The sequence below is a fragment of the Mesoplodon densirostris genome, chromosome 6 (assembly GCF_025265405.1).
Source record: "Mesoplodon densirostris isolate mMesDen1 chromosome 6, mMesDen1 primary haplotype, whole genome shotgun sequence".
Lineage (NCBI taxonomy): Eukaryota > Metazoa > Chordata > Mammalia > Artiodactyla > Ziphiidae > Mesoplodon > Mesoplodon densirostris.
Genome location: NC_082666.1, coordinates 109,362,560 through 109,378,344, shown reverse-complemented (window position 1 = coordinate 109,378,344; position 15,785 = coordinate 109,362,560). Strand labels below are relative to the sequence as shown.

General features: G+C 44.2%; 1 protein-coding gene across 1 annotated transcript; it reads right to left on the bottom strand.

Moving 5' to 3' along the window:
- Window positions 1-2,422: 2,422 nt before the first annotated feature.
- On the bottom strand, window positions 2,423-14,529 carry LOC132491681 (spermatogenesis-associated protein 31D1-like). Its single transcript, XM_060100514.1, is given in 7 exon segments — window positions 2,423-4,383; window positions 4,386-5,467; window positions 5,746-5,806; window positions 6,383-6,424; window positions 7,199-7,426; window positions 11,064-11,182; window positions 14,363-14,529. Coding segments are annotated over 7 exon segments (3,660 nt in total).
- Window positions 14,530-15,785: the final 1,256 nt, after the last annotated feature.

Sequence of the window (15,785 nt, the reverse complement as noted above, 5' to 3'; positions counted from 1 at the left end):
CATCTCATGACTTCTAGTTCCTCTGTGAATGGTGGTTTGGCACATCTGCTGAGCAAGTGGAGATGGCCTAAATTTGAGAAAAGTGAAGGAGATTTGAAATAGATTTGAGTAGCACTGGAGAGAAAATGGACTAAGGAAACAGTGACCTAAGTTCCATTTGTTTTGTTCACATGTTAGTAAGCATGGAATAAGAATTTGTGGAATGGCTGCATTATTTCCAGGTAGCATGAGGGCTGAATTTATCATGGCATTAGTAGACTTGATTTAATCCAATAGTCATCAGCTACTTATGGGAAGGTATTTCTGGAAAAGGCAGAGATAGGGGATTTTGCCAGACGGGAAGGATTAAAGGTGATTGGATGGGACCTATTTGTAGTGGAGCTTTTTAAATGTTGCTTACCTGATAGACCACCAAGCCTACCTTGGAGAGAGAGAAAAAGAAAACAAGAGCTTGGTGGATAGAGGAAGAGTAAGTGGAAAAACGACCTAAAGTTGAAAAATTAACAAGTAGTATATAAGCTGGGAGGATGGAGGATGAGGCCAAAGGGTGGAATGTCAGACTGTATTATTCCAGATGGCAGAAGTGTTCCTGGTAATAAGCTCTACAGTGTGGCAGTGACTGCACTGGAATGGAAGTAAAAATGAGATGATGTAGGAACAGGGAAGCTGGGTTACTGATAGGTCTATCCACATGGAGGTTAGAGCCCTCCACCACTCCTCACCTCTTCATGTTCCCCACCCTGGGCCCCTCCCACCTTTTGTCCCTCTCCCGGGGGCTCCACGGAATCTGCCTTCTCTGTGTGACCATAAGCTTCAAATATTGTAGGATCAATGTCATAACTCTGGATAAGAAAATAAAAGTAGTGAGAGAAGGCTGTAGTGGACATCTATTTTTGTTTTTTTGTTTTAACACCCAGTATCCATAAGTCTTTCTGGAAAAACTACCTCAGGTGCTCTCTAGGATACTCACCCTATTTTTGAGTCCCAGTCTGTACAAGTAGAGTTGCCTTCCCTCTAGTCCTCATTGTAAGGGTGGGTATGTGTGCAGCCTTGGCCAAAAAAAGGAGGTCCATGGTAGGCCCCCAAATGTCTGATACCCCAGTGCATAGTCTAGGACTCACCTCTGGTTCCTGAGCTGCAGGTATCCTGGGGAGGTGTACCACGGCTCCACCAAGGCTATTAATATCAGTGGTGGCACCTTCATCTTGATTGGTGAACTGTACACACTAAGGGCAATATCTTGTATATTCTCATCAAGCATAGATGGAAGGAAAGCACCATGATCACCTTCGCCAAAGAGGGGGATGCCATCTTGATGACATCCTTGGAGATACTGTTTTAGTACTCAAAGACACCCCCATGCCTTTTTGATATAAGGCATCAGTGTGCCGTGCAGTTCTCTGGTCAGCCTCAAGGACATGGTACTTGGATCAGATTGAGGAATGGGGGAGCAGGACAGGGTCAGAATATGGGAATGATGAGGCATGAACTTTGTTCCACCAGAAAGGACATTCTTTCCCTTCACTTTTTCTTTCTTTCCCACTCACTTTAAGACATCTTTTGCTTACTCTCAGCTGTATTTTACCCTGGGAGGTAGGTGGCTGCCTGGTCAACATTCCTACCACCGACAGCTGAGTGGTGTTTTTCCTCTGCAAAAAAAAACCAGTCATCAACTGAGCAGCCTGAAAAAATACCCTAGGAGGGGAACCACTTCCCCAGGGTGCCTTTCTAGTAAGGAAACCTCCATGTCAAGTTTAAAGTATGCTCTCCCGATACATTAACATGACCCACATAACAGATTCTTAAGCAGCTGCTGTGCTGTTCCTGGACCCTACGGCAAGTAGCCCAGGGTCCAGTAGAGCAGCACCTCCGCCCAAATAGTGCCATTCAGGGTTCAGCCCCCTCTAGGAACCTCTGGTCACTGAGTTCTAAATAATGATTAAGCTGTTGTTTCTTCTTCAGCATTATTTTCAGAAAGTATACCTGTACTTAATGCTCCTCAGGTATAAAAGACCTATCTCCCCTACTTCTCTAAAGGATATAAAACATTCAGGGAGGGGGGAGATGTGGGCTGCTATACATTTTCATTAAGGCTAAGCTAAGCAGCAGAAGACAAAGCCCATCTCCTCAAATTTCATCAGGGAGGAAATGGGCTTTGGGGCGGGGCGGGGGTGGGGTGGCGGGGGTGGAAGGGGCACAATATCTATTTCTCAGCAAGAACTCCAGAGGACTGGTCACCTTTTAGCCAAAGCCAAAGGAAGCAATCAGTAAGAGCTGAACTATCTCCTTCCTTTCCCTTACACATAAACCCTGAGTTACCCAAAACCCATGCCCCCAGCACAGTACACAGTACACAGAAAAGATACACTATTATTAGATAAATATTTATTGGGGAGAATCAATAATCTCTACAAGGAAGGAGTTATTTCTGGATGGGAAGTCTTCATCCCTGGAAATTCTGGGGCAGTGTTTTCTGTCTAGACAGTAGAGACAGATGTCTGAACACAGGGCCTTCAGCAGTGCTGAGCACAGTGGTGGGTGCCTGGCCAGCTTGACGCCTGCGGGTGGGGCTTGGATGGGGCACAGGCTCCCTGTGGGACACTGGTGGGGGATGTTTGTGACACAGTCGCTGGTCCTTGAATGCCACAACTTTCTGGCGGTGTCTCTTCTTATCTCTGATCTGTCTTGTACTACTTGGAGGATAACTCTGGCCAGCAAAGATAGCTTCTTGATGGCAGGACTTGATATTTATCAGTTTACAGGAGGGAGCCCTGTGGTTGAAAGGATGCCCCTGGACAGGCTCTGTCCAGACCTGCACTTGCGCCTTTTGCTGAGTTTCCCTAAACTGCACTGGGGAAGGAAGGGGCTCTTGAGAGTAGGTGACATCCACTGCATACTGACACCCCGGTTTCTCATCTAGGAACTTCCTGATGCCTGTCGCGATTTTCTGAGCTTCAGTGGTCCCAGTAAAGGCAGCTCTACTTTTAACTAGGCCTCTGTTCTGCACAGTTGATATGGGGCTGCCCTTTTCCTGGGCATCTTCTTGCCTTTTGTATTTTATCCCAGAAAAAAGCCATTGCAAGAAGTGCTTCATTCTTCTTCTGATATGGCCTTCAGGAAGAGGCTGTCCCTTCTGTGATAGGATCTGGGAAGACTTGCTCGCAAGTGTCTTCTCTAGTACCATCTCCTGAGTAGGGAAACTCTTCCTCCTAAGTTGGGATGTCCCGAACCCTTTATCCCCTCGATCAAGCTCTTCTGCCTTGGGCTCCAGAGGGCTCACTCTCTTTGCAGTTGGTGGGAAATTCTTATCCTGGCACCTCCTTAAGGCATGCTTAGGGACCCAAGGTTCCTGCTGCTGCTCCATCCTGATTCCTCTGTCCTCCAAATGGACATGCAGCACCTGGGAAGCTCCCATGTCCCCACCTGAGACACCCTGGGCATGAGTCAGTGAGGCCTCGTAAGTCAAGTTATCTGAAGCAAGGGATGTGTCAGTGGGTTGGCCTTGAGCCTGGCTATGCTCCCTGTTCTCCAGTTTAAAGTTCAACTCACTGAACAGTTGTTCTTTAAGGTCTAATGATTTAGGATCTTGGGGAACTGGTAATTTGGGTGGGGGGCTTCCAGTGGTCACGGTAGTTTCTACTTTATTCTCATTCACATTTATCATTTGGGAGCTCCCTGGCTTGCTAGTTGCCAACATGTCACTAGTTTTTAATTGAAGAGTATCAAGCTCCTCAGCCGTGAATACCTCCCTAGACCATCTGGGCATTGAAACAGGTTCTGGCTTCTCCACCTTTTTGCCCTGTTGCATTTCTCCTTTATCACTGGAACTCACACTCTTACGCTTCGGCTCATATCTGGCCCCAGCTTGCTTTGCAAGCAGCTTTTGGGGATATCTGTTGGCTAGTTGAGTCTGTCTATGACCTGCTTTCCCTGTGATGCAGAGGGAGACAGGCAGACGAGTCTGTCTGGCATCCTTAATTCTCTGAACACCCTCTGCCAGCCCACGGTTGACATCAGAGCGTGGTTGTCTCAGGACCCTCTGTCCTCCTTTGCCCACAGGTGAGGTGGCAGGGAGAGAACGATCCAGGTCAGGGGCTGAATTTGTTGTTCCCACTTTGTCTCCATGGAGAGATGCAGAGCTTCCTCTCAAGGACTTGAAGCTCCCAGATTTGGAGTCTGCCTCAGAAATCACATTGGTTGAGGAGGGCAAGTTGGCATGAGACAAGGACTGGCATGAAGCATCTTTCAATTTAAAGATCTGTATGGATTCAAGGACCTTGCGGGGAAGGGCCCACAACATCCTCATATGAAACCTTTTAATATGGGCTTCCAGCATCTGTTGTGGACTAGAATCAACAAAAGTCAGGTCCTGGAAGGTATTCGGGCGTATGCCTCACCCACTGATGATGGCAATCTTCTCTGTTTTGTTTGGGTGTGGGATTTCACAGAAAGAAGCAATGTTTGCTTGATAGCATGCCATGAATTACGCACAGTCTCAGGGAGCCGACCCTCATGTATGTCCTCCAACTTCTTGCTCAAATGTACTTTTAGGACATTTTCAAGTTGTCTCCAACTTAGGCTCTTTGCTGACACCCTTGAATTTTTCTCTGAGAGACTCACCATCTGACTGTTTAGGTCTTTCTCAGAGTCATACCCCAGATCCTTACCTGAAGAGCTCTTTGGGTCATTCAACAGGTGATCTTTTGGGCCATTCTCTAGGCTGTGTCCCAGATCTTTCCCCACATCTTCCTCTAGCTGGCACATTACACCAGGGCTTTCTGGAAGTGAGTTCTCAGGAACAGGCTTCAGTAAGATGGCAATTGATTTAGATTGAGTGACAGATAAAGTGCAGTCTGGCTGTGGTGAAACAGACAGAGCTGGTGGTGCATGATGACAAGCAAAAGAATCGGGGTGATTCATTGCCTGGGACAAATCTGATAAGGGGTTGATATCTTGGGAAAGGGTGGGGTCAAGAGAGAAAACGGTATCCGGAGACAAAGTGGCCTCTCGTGGGAGAACAGGACCTGCTGTCTGAGTGTCATGTGGTAGGAGACGGGGAAAGGCAAGGGGTTGGGGTGGGGAGTAGTCCACAGGGAATTTAGAATCCAAGGAAGGAAAAGGCTCTGGTGCCAGAGAATGACCCAATGGGGAGGGTGAAAAAGAGTCAACTAAGGGGGTCATTGGGTTAGGGGAGAGAACGGAGGGGGGCAGTGTGGTAGGCTCAAGATGAGAGGCTGGTGTTAGGTCCCTTGGAGGGACTGTTGAGAAGGCAGGGGACAGAGTAAACGATGACTCAGTCACAGAAGCTGTGGAAGCCAACGGGGACACAGAGGAAGTAGAATCTTCCAGGGCCTCTGGGAGTAGCAGCCGACTGACCTCAGCAGTTGCATTATTACACACCTCACAGAAGGGGTCTGGACATAAGAGTTGACGCAAGCGGGTGATGTCATTGTGCCGGCCCAGGGTGCTGCAGAAGACAGGAAGTACAAAGGTGCAACCAGGACCAGAACAAGGAAAGGGGGACCTGCTGGCCTGGCAGGGGTGGGGTCACTGGAAGCCTGCTGCCCCTTCACATTGCTCCACATCCATGAGTTCACAACATGCTCAGTAGCCCTCACCTCAAGGCCTTCATCCCATACTCATTCCTATGCTACCCCCTGCCATGACTACAGCAGGTTGCACTGAATCCCTGGAATTGCATAGAACATGCTAAGGGGGGATCAGGAAAGAAGGGGAAAGAGTCACCTTTTCAGAATAGAAATCAGCTGCGTTTTCTCCTCTGTTTCTGTCTGGTGACATCTCCAACCTGAGAAACCAGGAGAGTGGGTTATATGTAATGAAGGTAGAAGCATAGGTATAATAAAGGAGTTTCCTTATGGGAAACCCTTGGGATATTAGACTCTGAAAGACCCAAGAATTAGTAGATGAGGTCAAATGGTCAGTGATATTAACATGTGTATGTTGCTTCTTGTAAAGTACTTTCACATGCATTTTATCTCATGTGATACTCAAAACCACCATGTGAAGCCCAGAGATCAGTGTGGCCTTAGAGAGGGATCTGATCATCCAGGAAGTCAAAGGACTTTTACAAAGTCAGGACACAGAAGTTCTGACTCTTGACATCTCACCTGGCCACCTGTTGGGAAACACCCATTGCCCAGGTCCATCACTGCTTCATGCCCAGCGATGAGCAGAGCAGGGAATCTGAGAAGTGTCTCAGGCTCTGACTGCCTTCCCACAAGCCTCTCCTCTGAGAACTCTGGTCTCTGAGAGAAACTGTACCTAGCAGTTGACATCCTCAGAGATCAGGGACCTTGGATCTCATGGAAAAGGCAGGAAGGGTCACCCTTGGAGAGTTCAGGTGGGATAGGCAGAACCTTACCTTTTGGTGTTCCACCTTTCCTTCTCCTCTTGGCTCTGCCCTGATGCTGAGAACAAAAGAAAAGAATGAAGGGCTGGGGCTCATTTCTCTCACTCTTCTCTAGGAAACTCAGATATTCATTATCCATGAATAATATGACTCTATTTTAATTAACAGAACTTTATGTTCCTTCTTTTTATCAATTTTAAAGGTTTAAAATGCTTTCAATTTTTTTCTTCTTTGACAAACTCAAAGAAGGACTTTCGACTATGAGGTCCACACTTGATATTCTCAGTCAGAAGTCATCTGCCCAAGGAGGGCATAGCATCTGAGGCCAACAGTCACGTCCATGTCCCTCAGATAGGACCCTGTATCCTGGAGCTCAGGCTCTAGCCTATGGTCAGAGGCTCAGCATTGCTGCTCTGATCAGCCCAGCACAAAGGAAGGCTTTGTCGAGTGATGCCTGACGTGAGAATGTGAGGCATGATCAAGCAATGGGGAACTCTGTTCTCCTGCAGAGATCCCAAACTCTCTAAATAACCCAACCCAGGGCCACAGAATTACTGTTTGGGATTTTATGCTGGAGTCCTCCAAACACTCAGATGGGCCATGGGCTTCAACTGCAAGCCTTGGTCCCCCCTGAACCCCTAGCCCTGCCTGGCTTCTTCCCCTAGGAGGGTGATGTTCTCTCTTCTCCTTGAACTTCCCATCTTAGGTGTCTCTCTGAGCCAACCAAACTCATTTTAAAATGTGGGAATAGAAATGGAAACAACAATAAAGAATCTCCATTGGGGGTTCACCCAGGGTTGCTTACCTTTCGGATGTCTTTGGTTTTACCAAAGATAGATGAAAATGGCAAGCGCACCAGGTACCACAGGAACAGAAGAAGCAACCCCAACCCGCACAGGACGACGAGGTTTTGGTCACTATCCAAGGATGTTGAGTCACAGCTCGGACATGGGTCAGTAAGCTGTTCAAAAATGAGAGAGCGTTCCATTTTCTGAATTCCGTTTTCTGAATCACAAGGCTGCTTGAAGTTACTGAAGTTATTGAGCAGTCCCAGGCCTGCATCACAGAGCACTGAAGAGTCACAAAGGGTTTCTGAGTGTGGGGGAGGGGACAACATGGAGAGGGTGTGTCCACAGCCCCTCCCCCACCCACCAGTCCAGCAACCCCTTCCGCCCCTGCTGGGCCTTCCAGGTCCCTCTGCCCTACCCTGCCATCCTATTTTCCAACTCCATCCTTTCATGGTTTCATATAATTACGGTAATGAAATTTTCTGCTTGTCCCATCTGTAACCCAGATACTACCTGGGTCCCCTCTACTGTTTGATAGAAACTTGACTTGGGTCTCACCAATTCCACTGCCTTAAGTGTCTGAAATACTGTCTGGAATTTTTGCTTGTACCCACACATTTATACTCAGGATCATATATGTCCTTAAATCCATCTTTCCTATAGAATCTTTTCACTATGCAAACCCAGTTATAAAGAACTTAAAAGTTCTTTTATCCAGCTTTGTGAATGTTGAATAGGGAATTTTGCTTTTTGTTGCAGTCAGCCGTTACCATCTTCAGTCAGAGGGGCTGACTCAAATAATTAAAATGAATAATTCATTATTCAACATTCACAAAACTAAAGTTACTATAAAATAAATGTAAATAAACTTTCACGAGATCTTGAGGATAAGTCTGTAGCACTTATTTTTCTGAAGTTAGTGAAGCTTAAACTGCATAAAGACTTTTAGGACATGCTACACACACACACACACACACACACACACACCCTTTGACAAACCAATCTGGTATTTTCAAATCTAAGAATAAAGTGTTTTCTCATTTTATTCCAATCTTCCATCTTTTGTTTTGACCCTACTTCTTCCTACTCTACCTAAAATACAGACAGTCCCTGACTAGGGGACATCAATTTTCTAACATGTGCACAAATCCCTGTCCTAGTCAGTTTGGGCTGCCGTAACAAAACACCATAGACTGGGTGCTTAAACAACAAACACTTATTTCTCATAGTTCTGGAGGCTGGGAAGTCCGAAATAAAGGCAACAGCAGATTCTGTGTCTGGTGAGACCTACTTCCTGGTTCGTCAACAGCTGTCTTCTCCCAGCAACCCTGCAGAAAAAGTGGGTGAGAGAGCTCTGTGAGGTCTCTTCTATAAGAGCATTAATTCCATTCATGAAGGCTCCACTGTTGTGACCTAATCACCTCCCAAAGGCCCCATCTCCTAATACTATGATATCATATTGGCCTTAGGGTTTCAACATATGAGTTTGGTAGGACACAAATATTCTGTCCATAACACTACCCAAAGGCTGTGCTAAGTCCTCTGGTGGCACGGTGGGACCCAGGAATGTCAAAGCCTTAGAGAAGAATCGAGTCTTGAGCAGCCTTACCTGATTATCCTTGTGGGCCCTGTAAATATCATCTTGTCTTAAGTGTGCCTTGCCACAAAGGTTGAGAAGCTCTGCTCTACATAATCATCCCCATAAATGTTTGAAAATCAACTACCTGCCATGCTTTTTTTCAGGCTCCTCTTGTCAGGTTTAAATAATCCCACTATTTCCCTCCCCTCTTCCTACATCTTCCTTTCGAAACTCTTTATCTTCATGATAGCTGTTCTCTGAACTGTCTCCTAATTTCTCATGTCTTTCTTAAACTGTGATGCCCTTTATTTGACACCCATGGCCTAGCACAGTTACTTGATCTCCTGTGAAAGGGTTAGACAGCCTTCAAACCCACAGAGTCTTCTTTCAATTATGCAGGAACAGGTAACCTACCCTGAGGATAAAATCTGCCAAGAGGCACCACTTCCTCCTGACCTTGATATGCAGCCTCAGCCAAGTTTTCATTTAATAAATATTTCCTGCTGGAAACTAGGAGACACAAGTACCTGTAAGTCGCAGGCTCTGTCCTTAAGGACCTCATGGTGCAGTTTTAGGGGCAAGCCCTGCACAGGTCGAGTTACATAACCGCACAGGAGAGGTCCTCCATGGCATTTGTGAATTGGCAAGTGATCTCTGGAATAGATCAGAGAAGGGACAGATGCTATGGGTGATAACTGCTCAGACATTTTATGCTCCTTAGGAAGGTATCCCTGCATGCCTCTCCAATTTTCTGATACAAATTAACGATCCTTGGAGAAGATGGTTACAGAAGAGCTTTTCTCTTTTAACAGGGCACATGTTGGCTAGATATCCTTACATACATGTGTGTGCCTTGCGTGTAAAACTTAGAAGAAGTTTCAATAAAAAGGCTTTTCCCAAAATGTTAATAAGATTCCTTTTCAGAACCTGGTAGAGCTCCTTCAAAATTGAAAGAAACAAAGGACTAAATGTACAGCACTTTTCTTTGCTTTTTTTTTTTTTGTACCAACCACAAATAAACTCCATTGGTATTTAGTAGCAGAAGTTCACAGCACTTATCCTTCCTAGACTAACATCAATTATAAATTATAAATTTATTTGTCTAATTTATAAAACATTTTGCTTTCAGCGATCTCAGTGCATTTTCACAAACATCCTGTGATGTAAACAGTACAGGTATTATTGTGCCCATTTTATCAGTAAATAAAACTGAAGTTCAGAGACGGGAAGAAACTTCCTTAGATGGTTCAGCAAGTAAGTAGTAGAGCCCTGCCTACTAAATTCCCCACATTCTCAATGCTACTATTTTAAACAATATAAATAAGTGACTTCTTAAAAAGTATGCCCTGGTACTAAAATTAAAGTGGTTCTGTGATTGAGAATATTCACTTTATCCATTAAATGAGGCCAAATTTGGGAAGTAAAGAAAAGCAATTTTTGGCATCCTATCACCTCTTAGGTACCTTTTCCTTTGCATTCTTAGCACCAGTATCTTGGTAAGTGTTCTCTATTGCCCTCTTAAAACCTACTTTCAAGAACTCTATTACATATGATTCTCAGTAAGGTATAAATGAATAATAAAAGCTTAAAATGTCTTCCCTCCCCGGAGCACACGTCACACATTTTACATATATCTGACCCCAAAGCCTTGTACTAAAGCTCTCAGCAGAGCATTTCAGGCGGCCCTCCTGAGGTGGCAGTGGTGGCTTTCAGCAGAGTGAGAGCGTCTCCTCTCCGCCCAGTGACATCTTCCCAGTTGACCTTCGTCACTACACAGAAGTCTGGTCCCACATTTCAGGCTGCACATGGTTAGATGATCCCCAAGAAAGAGTAGTTTCCAAAAGCTCTACTAGAATAGTACGCTGCCTGTTGGAGGAGACTCAGTAGGGATAAGTCGTTCGTCTAGGATGGTCACATGTCCTCAGTGCTCTCGCTCACACCCTGGCCACGGTCCCAGGGATGAGCCACGTAGAGGGAGCTTCTTTTAGGTTACCAGAAGCCTGAAGAACAACAGAGTAGTCTAGAGTAGAATCCTTTAAAACTGAACTGAACACTGCCGCTTTAAGATGTTCTTCGTTCATACACACACCACACTTTCATTGAACTCTACCATGTAGTATTTCTAGTAGAAATATCAAGAAAATAAGGCATTGCCTCTGCCCTCAGGCAGGTCATAGTTCAGTAAGTAAGGCCTGCAAACAAGTATAATAAAGTGATATGAACTATAAAAGAAGTAGGAATAAGAACACAATGAAAATACAGATGAAAGAGCAATGAATTCTTCCGCCAGGAGGGAGACGAGAGAGAGGCAGGGAAAATTTCAGACGTGGTGCCAACTGAGATGGGCCTTGTGAGGTCACCTCCTCCTCCTCTCCGTCCTTGCCCTGGCCCTCTTCCTGTTCCTCACCCCCTTCCTCCTCACCCTCCTTTGCTTCTTTCTTTAGACTTCAATTTTTAGAGCAGTTTAAGGTTCACAGCAAAACTGAGCAGAAAACACAGAGCTCCCATATGCCATCTAACCCCCCCAAACACCCCTCCCACAACCTCTCCCACTATCAACATCCAGCACCAGGACTTCCCTGGTGGTGCAGTGGTTACGCCTGCCAATGCAGGGGACATGGGTTCGATCCCTGGACCAAGAAGACCCTACATGCCACGGAGCAGCTAAGCCTGTGCACCACAACTACTGAGGCAGTGCTCTAGAGCCTGTGAGCCACAACTACTGAGCCCGCAAGCCATAACTACTGGAGCCCTCACACCTAAAGCCCGTGCTCTGCAACAAGAGAAGCCACTGCAATGAGAAGCCCATGCACCGCAACGAAGGGTAGCCCCCACTCACTGCAACTAGAGAAAGCCTGCATGCAGCAAAGAAGACCCAACACAGCAGAAAGGAAGGAAAGGAAAGGAAAGGAAAGAAGGGAGAGAGGGAGGGAAGGAGGGAGGAAGGAAATTAAAAAAAAATGCAACACCAGAGTGGGACATTTGTTACAATCATACCTACATGGACACATCATTATCACCCAGAGCCCATAGTTTACGTGAGTCAGACAAGTGTATAGTGACATGTCTCCACCATTGTAGTATCACACAGAGTAGTTTCACTGCCCTGGAAATCCTCTGTGCTCTGCCTCTTCACTGCACCCTCCACCCTAACCCCTGGCAACCACCAATCTTTTTACTGTCTCCAGTGTTTTGCCTTTTCCAGAATGTCATATAGTTGAAATGATACAGTGTGTAGGTAGCCTTTTCAGATTGGCTTCTTTCACTTAGTGATATGCATTTAAGGTTCCTGCATGTATTTTCATGGCTTAATAGCTCATTTTTTCAGTGCTGAATAAATACTATTCAGTTGTCTGGATGTACCACAGTTGATTTATCCATTCACCTTAGACGTCTTGTTGCTTCCCAGTTTTGGCACCTATGAATAAAGCTCCTATAAACTCTTTTTCTTAAAAAAACACGTTGAGGCATAGTTCACATACCATATAATTCACCCATTAAAAGTGTACAGTTCAATGACTTTTAGTATATTCACAATGTTGTGCATCCATCACTACAATCAATTTGGGAACATTTTCATCACTCTAGAAAAGAAACTCTGTTCCCCCTAGCCTTCACCCTTCAATCTCATCACTCTCCCCAGCCCTAGCTTACCACGAATCGACTTTCTCTATACATTTGTCAATTCCAGACATGCATATAAATGGAATTATACAATATGTGGCCTTTTATATCTGGCTTCTTTCACTTAGCATAATGTTTTCAAGGTTAGTCCATGTTGTTACATGTATCAGCACTTCACTTCTTTTCATGGCAAGTAATATTTCATTTTATGGATATACCACATTTTGTTTATACACTGATCAGCTGATGAACATTTGGTTTGTTTCCACTTTCAGCTATTATGAATAAAGCTGCTATGAACATCTGTGTACACATTTTGCTGCAGACATATGTTTTCATTTCTTGCTGATTCATTTTTGCAATAACTTAAAGTCACACTTTGTCTAAGTTTGTTGTTTTCTGAGATTTTGGTAATATAACCATATCAGACTCCCTGTGAAATGAAAGCTTTGGAGTCTAAATGCAGTTTTTGTCAAATGTCTGGGTGCATCAATTTGCCCTCCTGCCAACACTCTCAAAATTAGCCCTTGAGTCAGCAGGAATGATGGTGATGCATAATGCTTAACATTTAAAAGTAATGAACACCTTATGTTCTCAAGTTCCTATTCTTAGAAAATCAGAGGAGGGTGTGGGAAGAGAAAGTGCAATCCAGCCAAAGTGAACATGAGCAAACCTATTACATATATAAAAGTGCATGTGTGGTCACACTAAAGCATTGGGCATGTGTCTGAGGATGAGAGTAGCAAAAAAAATTAGGCTGAGAAAGAAGGGGACTCAACTGTGAATGACTTTGAATGACAGTTTAAGAAGCCTGAACTCTGGACCAAGGGAGTGGGAAGCTAAGGTTTTCATAACCAGAAGAATGGCATTCCCAGATCTCTGTTTTGGAAAGATGACTGGCAAGGTGACTGAGAGTTAGGGGGAAACATGCAAATTATATCACATAGGACTCTTTCTCTTGCAGATGATAGAAAACCTAATGAATTCTAGCTTGAGCAAAATTTTTAATTTATTGGCTTCTATTTCTCTATAACACAGGAGCAGATTCAGTTTCTGACTTGCTACCTCTTGGTTCTGCTTTCTTGGTGTTGACTCATTCTCAAGCCACTTCTCTTATAGTCCCAAAGTGGCATCCAGCCAGGAAAAACAGAATTGTTGTCCCAGTTTCTCAACCAAACTCCCAACATTCAAGTGACTGGGACCAGCTCAGGTCATAAGAACACCCATGAAATAATTACTGGGAACCAGAGAATACTACTGGCCTAGTCTAGGTCAGTGCTACTCAAAGTGTGGTCCGTGGACCAATGCCTGTTTCCACATTTTTGTTACCATCTACAACAAGATAAGTTTAGACAATCAGCCATAAAAATAAACGAAATTGAGTTCTTTGTAGTGAGGTGGGTGGACCTAGAGTCTGTCATATGGAGTGAAGTAAGTCAGAAAGAGAAAAACAAATACCATATGCTAACACATAGATACAGAATCTAAACAAACAAAAATGGTTCTGAAGAACCTAGGGGCAGGACAGGAATAAAGACACAGAGAATGGACTTGAGGACACGGGGAGGGGGAAGGGTAAGCTGGAATGAAGTGAGAGAGTGGCATGGACATATATACACCACCAAATGTAAAACAGATAGCTAGTGGGAAACAGCCACATAGCACAGGGAGATCAGCTCGGTGCTTTGCGGCCACCTAGAGGGTTGGGATAGGGAGGGTGGGAGGGGGATGCCAGAGGCAGGAGATATGGGGATATATGTATATGTATAGCTGATTCACTTTGTTATACAGCAGAAACTAAGACGCCATTGTAAAGCAATTACACTCCAATAAAGATGTTAAAAAAAAAAAAGTATAGAAACTGAGGATGGTTAGAAACTTGTACTGCAATTTGAGAGAGTCATTAAATTTAATAATAAAAACTGAGGCTTATATTTTGTATGTCATAGTTCGTGTGTCATTTTTCCAGTGATTCATTTTTACTATATTTTATACAAGTACCAGTCCACAGTGGATGGGGGTGTGGGAGATGAAGCAAACTGGTCCTTCACCACAGATAGTCTGAGAAACCGTGGTCTCATATACATGGTCCACTGTGAAGCCTGCGGGTGAATCAACATTCTGGAAGCACACAGGGAGACTTTGGGGAGCTCTTCCCCCCTCGCCATGAAAGAAGGCAAAAATAAATGTCCACTATAATCGGGATCTTAGTTGGAGAGAGGAAGGACATTCCCAGACTTACTTTAGCTCTCTTATTTTCTCAAGCTTTTGTCCACGTTGATCTGCCCTTATTCAGAGTCCCTAGTAAGAATTTACTCTGCATAAGCTTTGGATATGGCCAGTTTAATAGGCTAAACATTACATGGGCATTCACCTGCCTTGCCCATTAAAACTTTTATTACTAGAATCAAAGCATTTGAATGGCTCTCTTAAGCCGTTAAGAGAAAAACAACTTTGAGCTAGACTAACACAAGGTAATTACTAAGCTGAGCGAAATTCCTCTGCCATGCTCTTGGTACTGAGGTATGGAAACTCTACAGCCCTATAAGAAGTCTGAAGGAAAAAAATGTTTTATACAAATTTCGGGGGTCTAAGTTTCTCATTAAAAGTACATTTTAGAAAGTTGTTTTAAGTTAACTTGCTAGGGCAGTTGTACGGCAAGCAGACGGATGTAGCAATTTGTCAAACTGCAGCTTTCATCTCTCTTTTAAAATAATATGGAAACAATAAAAACACAATTAAAACTAAAATTAAAAAAGCATAATCTGAAAGAGTATTTTGATTTTTTTCTAATTAAAGCTCTGCAATTAAAGTTTTGCTGGAGAACAACCTGTGTGTTTTAATCTCACAAAGGGCTAATAAATGCACAGAATTTGAGACGTCTGCTAAAACTCAGAGCTGGAAGTGACCTTGGAGAACCTTCTAGTCTGGCTTTCTCATTTTACAAATTGGAAACTGAGGCCAGAGCAGGTTTATTTCTTTTTTCCTTAATTCTTTCTTTCGTGTGTGTGCATGTGTGTGTTTTCTCTTGGTGTCTGCACATAATTTAGTCACTCAATATAGGACTTCCTTCTTTCCAGTATGAAGACAAGGACTCAACAAACACCAAAGTTTATGCAGTACTACCTCGAAATCTGCAATTTTTGCCCAAGTGAACTTCACAAACCATTGAGATAGTAATGCATTTTTGTGAAAACCCAATGGAAATACAGCATGTGCCTTCATGCCTTCTGCAATAAAATAAGCTGAATGTAACTTCAATATTCTTTGGTGACCCCAGCTTAGTCTAATAAACAGCTGTGATACTGCAGAGGAGCAGGTGTAGGTGGTCTGGGACATGGACACAAATGTGCATTGTCTCCAGCAGTGCCCCACAAACCTGCTATCATTTTAAAAATCCATCACCTGTATTTTAGGAGTTTAC